Below are 8,518 nucleotides of genomic sequence, written 5' to 3'. Positions count from 1 at the left end.
GTGTTTAATAACTGGAGCTCCAAGTATAGAGAATGTGTGTGCACACACGGCTTTTTTTTTTTTTAATGCAACCGATTAAGTCATGGCCCATCAGGTACAAGCAAACTTTACATTTATGACAGAATAAAACATTATGAGCAATAAAGCACATAATCAAAATCTAACATAGCAGGCTCTGGAGAAGACCATCTACCCAGGTTTTAAACATTTGTTGAGCCAAGCAAAGAACCTTCTCAAGCTGAAACATCTTTTCATGTGAAAGGAATTTGCAACTTTAGGGTCTGCTCTGAAAAAAAAATCTGCCCAAAAGCCTCTATACCTTGGACTGAGATGTTTTTGAGGATGAAAACTGTTTTCCGTCTCATTCCACCCTTTATCACAAGAACTTGGTGTGAAAAATTCTGGAACTGATTTAGCTTGAGTCAGTAGGTAAAGGCAACTCAAAATCTTCCAGAACAGGGCTTCCTTAGCAGCAGCGTGAACTACACACCCAGATTTGAACAGGAGTGCAATTAATCTGAGATTTGCAGTGGGAAAGCAAGCAGCAGGCACAAGGGAAAACATCAAGAGGTGCTGTTCACTCTTTAACACTTGGGTGTCAGAGTCAAATGCACTGGAAGCGTTCAAACTATCTCTGGCGTTCGAACAGTTTCTTCAAGTTGTATGATTGCTAATGAGCACTGAGATAAGTCACTAGATTCTTCATTAATTCTATTTGTTTCAGAGATAGCAATTATATCAGAATCATGACTGGAAATAAACCAGTGCCCGCTTTCCAGCTTTTCTAACGATGATGACACACAGCTGTAGTTACTCTGACTCTTTGGAATCAAGAGTGAGAAAAATCTAGCTTTCCCCTTGTCTTCCTCTCCACAAAAGTATTTGTTTGCATAATAAATATTTAGATTTACAGCAGTTAGAAGCAAACTCACAGGCTAATGAATAATAATAAAAAAAATCAAGCTGGCATTTTATTATATTGAGGTTTTTTACTGACTGACAGCAATCATTAACTGAAATATAATAGGCTGGTAAAGCTTGACAGCTTGCATAGGTATTTTTAAACGAAGGAACTGAGAAAGGTGGCATAGATAACAATTTTAAACACAGAAATAATTTTTCACCTTAAAAGAAGGACAGTACAAAAATAATTAACACATTTACATTCATTTATCTAAGGCCACCTCTTCATGAACAGAAGGGAGCAAAGATGATAGTATATAGGAATAATACAGCTTAAATTCTCTCACATCTATTCCAAACAGGAACTAGAAAGTTTATTTAGCTTCTGTTACCTTAAAAAGGTGTTCCAGCCTCAGATCAGGGAGAGGAACCAAACCCATCAAACTTTAAGCCATGAAATCCAACACTCTACCATGCTACTATTGAAAAAACATATACATTTATAAAAATAAAGCTAACAAACTAACTGTACAGCCTGTGGTCCTGGTTCTGACATTTATAACAGACAGGATGTAGACAAAATTATGGTCTATGAGGTGAGACTGGCCACAGACAAGAGTTAGGCCATGTGTTCAATTTATAAACCTGGGATCTAAGCTTCTCTTTATAACAAGATTAGCTAGGCAAATCTGAGATAATTGGAGTTTACTATTTTTATCTGTTGCAAAGACCACATGAAAAAGTAAATAAAGACAATGACATTTTGTGACAGAAAAATTAAATACAAGAACCAATTTAAAAAAAAACAAACAACAACTAAAAGCCCCAAAATACCTAGTAAGACCAGCCTACTAATTAGACAACAACTTATACAGCTAGACTGGAGAGACTTAGTCATCACCCATTAGAAACAGAATACGCAAAGGCTTAAAAATTTGTTTTTATCATATACAATATATTGCAGCGGATATCCATAAACTCCAGTTGTTCATCAGCATGACAGAGGACATCAGATTATAAATCTAACAATTCAAGATACTGACGTGTTTTTGAAGTGGTATTTCTGAACCTTTGTAAATAGATGAACAAGCTTCCATTTTTGTGAGCAGCTCTGACAACATGGTGTTAGTGTACTGAAGTATCTTCATTTACATTCCCTCAAGGCTTCTCTTGATAGCTTCTTCCAATTCTGCATCTTGCTCTGTTTAAATACAAAAAACCAATTATAATCTCAAACTATGGTTGATAACTAGTCATAAACACAGCTACATTAATATTACTACATAAAGCAACAAATTACTTCTGTGGGCCATGTCAGTAGACTGCAAAAAAAGGTAGAGAAACAGAATTAAAGTATTTTCCCTCCTTCTGTCTTATGCTGTCTTTTCAACACTTCAAAATATAGGTGCAACCTCTACAACCTTCCACTATATTAACGAGGGGCAGCCCAATGATTAGTTTAAGAGTATAACGCAACTACATACTTACTGGTCAAAATAACACCAAGATTAGAACCCATATTTATTTTTCTTGGTGCATACATAAAGTATTAAAACAAAGACAGACACACAAAGCAAGCAGAGAGGTTTCACTATTTTCATTTCAGTTCCTTATCAATAGATATTCCTGTATCTACATTCTAACTTGGCACCATTGTTATCACTCTTACTAGGAAGGCCAGACATAACTAGAGAAAAACTCGTATCAACAGTAAGAATAGTCTAGATCAGGGCTTTAACATTTTTGATGGTAGGGGGGAAGACTGCATTGCACTCATCTGACTTGTTAACAACCTCTCTTAAACAGCTTTCATAATACTCAAAAAAGAACATTTCTGCATTACATTTAGGTTGTTGTGGGCACTAATTGTTTGGCATTAGTGAATTAAATATCCTAAGTTAGACAAGGTTTATATGTACAGTAAATATTAATACCAATGGTACAGTTGGAAAAAGAAAAGCAGTTTTCAGACACACTGTCATTCTTGAATTATTCATCTTCTGCTTTAGGAGGACACAAACACATCCTATAAAAAAAGCTGTCTGTTCTTATGACAAAGGAAACAGAATAATTATATATATTAACATAACAGATTTTAAAACTTAAATTATTTTTGGGCTGTTTTATGCAAGGCCTAGATTTGGAACAGAAATAGTATCAATGAATGCTCTCTCATGCCAGCAGAGCCATATTCATTCACCTGGACTTTACTGTAACATCTGGTACTACTGATAAAAGAGATAAGTTAGTTACTGAAAGGAGAACATTACATGGTCATAGAAACAAAAAAGAAATTTTGAAACCAAAATAAAGCAGAAAGCCATTTGCAGACAACTGCTTGCGTTAAAACATGTTGTCAATTAGCCACTAAACATGTGCAAGTATCAAGAATAAGGTCCGAACTGTGACCTCTGTTGCTAATGGCATGCAGTTAGCTCCACAGTGACACCTGGATTGTCCTCTATTCCCTGGAGCTGCTGAAGCAGCTTTTTCTGCCTCCTACACTTGCTTTTTGCTTTCTCCTCTTCCAGCAGTTGCTAGTGCTTCTTTCTTTTTACCCCCTTCTGGGGTTGATTTTGCGTCCTCACTCCCTCTTACCCCATGACAGAACTGCCAAGAACCACACAGCCAGCCAGTGAGCACAGCTGAAGCCAGGCTGCTTCATAAGGTCAGATGCCTTCAGCTCTGCAGCATCAGAACTGGGACCTCCTGTATGCACCGAATGCCACTGCTATCCCTCATGGCCATACCCTGTGCTAGAGGGACCTGAGCGCGGCAAACTTTCAGTACTGTAGATGAATATGTTGGACATTTAGTAACAGTCAGTAAATTTATAACTGAATAAATTATGGGAATATAAGATTCAGTTATCAGTTTTATCACTGACCTTGTGCAAATTATTTATTGATTTTTCTTAGTACATTTTATTTCCATCAGGCGGAAGGGCAGAGTCAAGACTTCAAACAAATTATTTTCAAAGTGCGCTGTAGTCTGTCACCAGAAATTAATGACTACATTGTATGAACACCACCACTAAGCACAACAGCAAAATAAGGTAAAATATGATGTGAGCAGACAGCTATACTGCTGATTCAAACTTGTGCATAAATCTACATTTCTTTTAGGAGACCAGAGTGCTTTGTTGAGATATAATACTCAATGATCTTAGATGTCTTTTCCAACCTTAATGATTCTATTCTATGATTCTATTCTAATACCTGAATTTGAACTATTTATTCAGAAGTTCAACTATTTAGTCAGTAGTTCTACTATGAGTCAACACAGTCATACTAAACTGGTAGAAAGTGAGCTCAGTCAAGTCTTTAATTGCACAATACCCTGTGGTGCACCAATAAAATAGATTTTGAGTCTGCTGGCATACTTTTCAGGTTAGGATATTATTTTTTATTTATAACTCATCACAGTGTTCTTAACTACTCAAGATTGCCCAGCATATTTTAGAGAGTATTCCTAAGAGGTCACTTGCTGTAACACTGATTGTAAGTTTAGTTTCTGTATCTTCTATAATTAATAGCACTCTTGAGCACAGAAAAGTAAAAATTAACAGACCTTCCTGTTTCTTTGTTTCTTCTAAGCTCCTCTTCACTGTTAGTTTGATATCTTCATCCTCTTCGCTATCTGAACCTTAAATGCACAAATGAAACATAAATTACACATTGCTTCTAATAAAAAAAAAGTTAAGTCCCCCCTTGCATTTCTCTTACTGTAACAACACTGTAGGTTGGATTTGAAGAAATACACTTGGTATGATCTGAAAATCAAGATAAAAATACATTATAGTGGTAGTTTAAGACAGTAACTCAAGAGACAGAGTTATTTTTCAGCTACCTTCTTCCCTTTCTCCCCAAAATTTAGAGGCAGACTGCTTCAATTTTGTATTATTTTAAAGCAGTTACAAGAAATAATAGGTTCAGAAGCTACTGTTAGTGTCTACTGCATTTGCTTTTTCGTAATACTCAGTTATTAAAAAAAAAAAGACATAATTTACTTTCTACAAAATGTATCAGGGATTTAATTATGGGAAGAACTACTATAGTATGGGTCTGCGTACACATAATCTTAGCTGTATTTTGTTGCCTAAATACTCCATTTGAACAATGGAGTGCTATAACTCAACTGAGCAGTGCAATTCAGCAGGTGGTGTTCAAGTCTCACAGAAGAAAAAAGTCAATACACTTAGTTTAATCTGCTAACTCATCATAGCCAAACCCAGCCAAAACTCCACCACCTTTCCCTTTCTAAATAATGCTCTTCATGAGGCTCTATTTTGAAGTGTCTAGTAGGGATTGGTGTACCTAAGGTGTTCTTTGTTCTTTTGTTTTAAACAGAGTCTTGGTAAACTACAAGTTAAAAAATAGAGAAGTCAAGTCACATTATGTATTCATTCTCCTGCTACAGGCTATTACTATTTTGGGAGATGGTCTCTGTAATGAGGTCTTGCAGTACTCACAATCAACTAGGTCTCCTACAGTCATATCAAGAGAAGCACTTCCCTTAAATTCATCACATTTATTAGTACACCAATGTACTTCTGATTACATTTACCAGCAAAGAACATTCCGATATGGACATCTGATTTACTGACTGTGTGACTTCTTGCATTTTAAATGACCCAAGTTAGGTATTCAAAGTGACAGGTACACTTTCTAAAATTTTTTTTCAAACCTCTGACACATATACCATGTTTGAACAGCAATGTTGCTGACTTTCCCAATTCCAGGAATACAAACTCCAACGGCTGGTATCAAAAAGAGATCAGGAACCCACAAAGGTGCCAGAAATAGCTGGATATACGCTGCAGTTAAAATGGTCTTTCTCCATTGGCAGACTGACTGTGAATCCTTTTAGGAGCTGCCTACTATCTCTGGGCAGAAGAGAGACTATTTTTTACATCACCTTCCAAAGCAAAAAAAGCAAAAGAAAGAAAAATCCACACAACCAAAAAACATGTCATTACAATCACTTATGAAAGGAAGAAAAAAAGTGCAAAGAAAAGGCTTTGCACAAGTGGCTTCTCCCTTATTAACCATCCTTTTAAACTTCCAGCCTGGAAGGCATCTCAGACTGCTCTAAAAAGTTTTGTACCTGTTAGAGGTCTAACAGTTGAAGCAAATCACTCCCTAACTCATTTCTTGGCATAATGTCCTAGTTTCTGCTGGGATAGAGTTAATTTTCTTCCTAGTAACTTGTATAGTGCTGTGTTTGGATTTAGTATGAGAATAATGTTGATAACACACTGATGTTTTAGTTGTTGCTAAGTAGTGTTTACGCTAGTCAAGGACTTTCAGCTTCCCATGCTTTACCAGCTGCACAAGAAGCTGGGAGGGAGCATAGCCAGGACAGCTGACCCAACTGGCCAACGGGATATTCCATACCATATGACGTCACGCTCAGTACATAAACTAGGGGAAGTTGTCTGGGAAGCAGCAAGCGCTGCTCAGGGACTGGCTGGGCATTGGTTGGCGGGTAATGAGCAATTGCATTGTGCATCACTCATTCTGTATATTCTATCACCATCTTCATCATCATCATTATTATTATTATTTTCCCTTCCTTTTCTGTTCTATTAAACAGTCTTTATCTCAATCCACGACTTTTACTTACGCCCCCGCCCCCTGCTTCTCTCCCCCATTCCACTGGGGGTGAGGGCAGGGGGAGTGAGTGAGCGGCTGTGTGGTGTTTGGCTGCCTTCCGGGTTAAACCACAACATGTAAGTATAACGGAAGAATTGAGTTCTTGTGAGCAGTAAGACATAGTACAAGAGGGTCTCTGGTTTGCTACCATTTCAAATAAAAATGCATTAAAAGCACTTTTCTGAAGGTTTGTGGGGTTTTTAGGCGACTTGACAAAAGATGCTGACAAATGGGCAAGGCAATATTCTTCTGATTGGGATCTTGCATAGATGGTTAAACAGCAGAGGATAGGAGTAGTCAGAAATCCAGAAGTTTCTTTCAGATATGATCTAAAGAAGTCAACTCTCCTGGAACTGGTTATAGAGTCAGTTAGCATTCACCACAGAAGAAGCCATGATGGCAACCCACTGACGCACTGTTAGAGGACAGCACTTTCCTGCTTACTCCTGGCTTCCCTGACCCAGGCAACAGGCCAACTTGACACTCATTTTTCAGAATACAGCGGATCAGCAGCTAAATTGACTTTACTGTGTCAATTAGGACAGTTATGAATGCTAAAACAGAATTTGTAGATAGAATTATCATTTTAGTCCATTAAGGAAGTTTAGGACTCATCTTATGTATTAATGCAGTTCTCATCTTGCTGAAATGTTTTGCTAGTCACACCACCTTAATTACACCACTGTAATAACATGGGGTACACAGTCATATTGGAACAGAGGTATATGCAAACTGGCATGCAAAACATTTAAACATTTTTAAAACAAGCTGCCTGCCCCATGATTTATCACTGCACCTGATATGCAATAACTAAATACTAGTTGATAGTTATCACAGAGAACAGGTTTGCTTAGAGCATAGCTGAAGATGACACCATTCCACTGCCAGAAACTATGAAACTTGAAAACAATTAGTACTGATGATCTTCTGTTAGTTTGAGTGGAAAAAAAAAAAGTCAGCTTGGAGTCAAATGTGGTTATAAAGCATGTTAAAAGTCTTATAAGCTACACTCTGCCTTCACTGGTCATTATTTACAAGACTTCTCTCCCCTCTACCTAACTGTACGAATGCACGCTCAACTTCCCATGAAGGCAGTTGCTGGATTCTCTGAAATCTTTGAGTTGGTGGAAGTTAACCTATTAAGAGGCTAACAAAGACCCAAATCTTATTTAGGAGCTTTTCACGCAAAGGCTTGTCAGTATCTCAAATTATACTGAGACTTCCCTTATCCAAAACCAAAAACATGGTTACACTTGTCCTCAGTGTTCCCCTCTGCCCCCACCCTCCGCAAACCTACACAGAGCGAAGACTAAAGGCACAAAAGCAGTAAAGATGACAATTTTAAGATGTTCTGATATGGCTCTATGGGAATCAGGAGTAAGACTGTAGCAGTCAGAAGAAAAGCTGTCTGCAGGCAAAAATCCTAGGCAGAAATGCTGCAACAAATAAGGGAGTAGGGAGCAGGAATTCAGCTTCCTTTAGGGGCCAGACAGCAAGAACTCTTAGTGTGGAACTCATCACTTGTCAACCAAAGAGAAGGAAAGGCCAACTAATTGAACAGATGCATTTTCAAGTCAGAAGACACCAGGCTGCTTTTCCACATGGGACAAGTCATTGTGCTTGATCTAATGTTGCTCGTAGTGTGACTGAACACTGCTCTCAAGGAGATCTTGGGTTCCAGTTAAGAATATATTCTGTGCAAATATCACAGAATGGCTGAGGCTGGAAGGGACCTCTGGAGGTCATCTTGTCCAGCCCCCCTGCTCAAGCAGGGCCACCTAGAGCCAGCTGCCCAGGACTATGTCCAGATGGCTTTTGAATATTACCAAAAAGATACTGTACTGGGGAGCTCAGAACTTGACAGTTATGGTCTTACTAGTGCTGAGTAGAGGGAAAAGACCACCTCCCTCAACCTGCTGGCAACAGTCCTCCTAATAGATCCCAGGGTACCGCTGGTTGCC

General features: G+C 38.1%; 1 protein-coding gene across 1 annotated transcript in view; it reads right to left on the bottom strand.

Annotated features, from left to right (window-relative positions):
• Positions 1-943: 943 nt before the first annotated feature.
• ZNF451 (zinc finger protein 451) overlaps positions 944-8,518 on the bottom strand; it is a 41,769-nt gene continuing 34,194 nt past the window's right edge. The window contains exons 15-16 of the mRNA XM_075145258.1: positions 4,474-4,548; positions 944-2,104 (exon numbers count right to left, since the gene is read on the bottom strand). Of these exons, the coding sequence (XP_075001359.1) occupies positions 2,052-2,104; positions 4,474-4,548 (128 nt within the window). The 3' untranslated portion in view covers positions 944-2,051. The remainder of the gene's footprint in view (positions 2,105-4,473; positions 4,549-8,518) is intronic.

This window comes from Calonectris borealis, chromosome 3, assembly GCF_964195595.1.
Source record: "Calonectris borealis chromosome 3, bCalBor7.hap1.2, whole genome shotgun sequence".
Classification (NCBI taxonomy): domain Eukaryota; kingdom Metazoa; phylum Chordata; class Aves; order Procellariiformes; family Procellariidae; genus Calonectris; species Calonectris borealis.
Note: the sequence above shows the minus strand (reverse complement) of the source record. Positions and strands in the feature narration are given on the sequence as shown.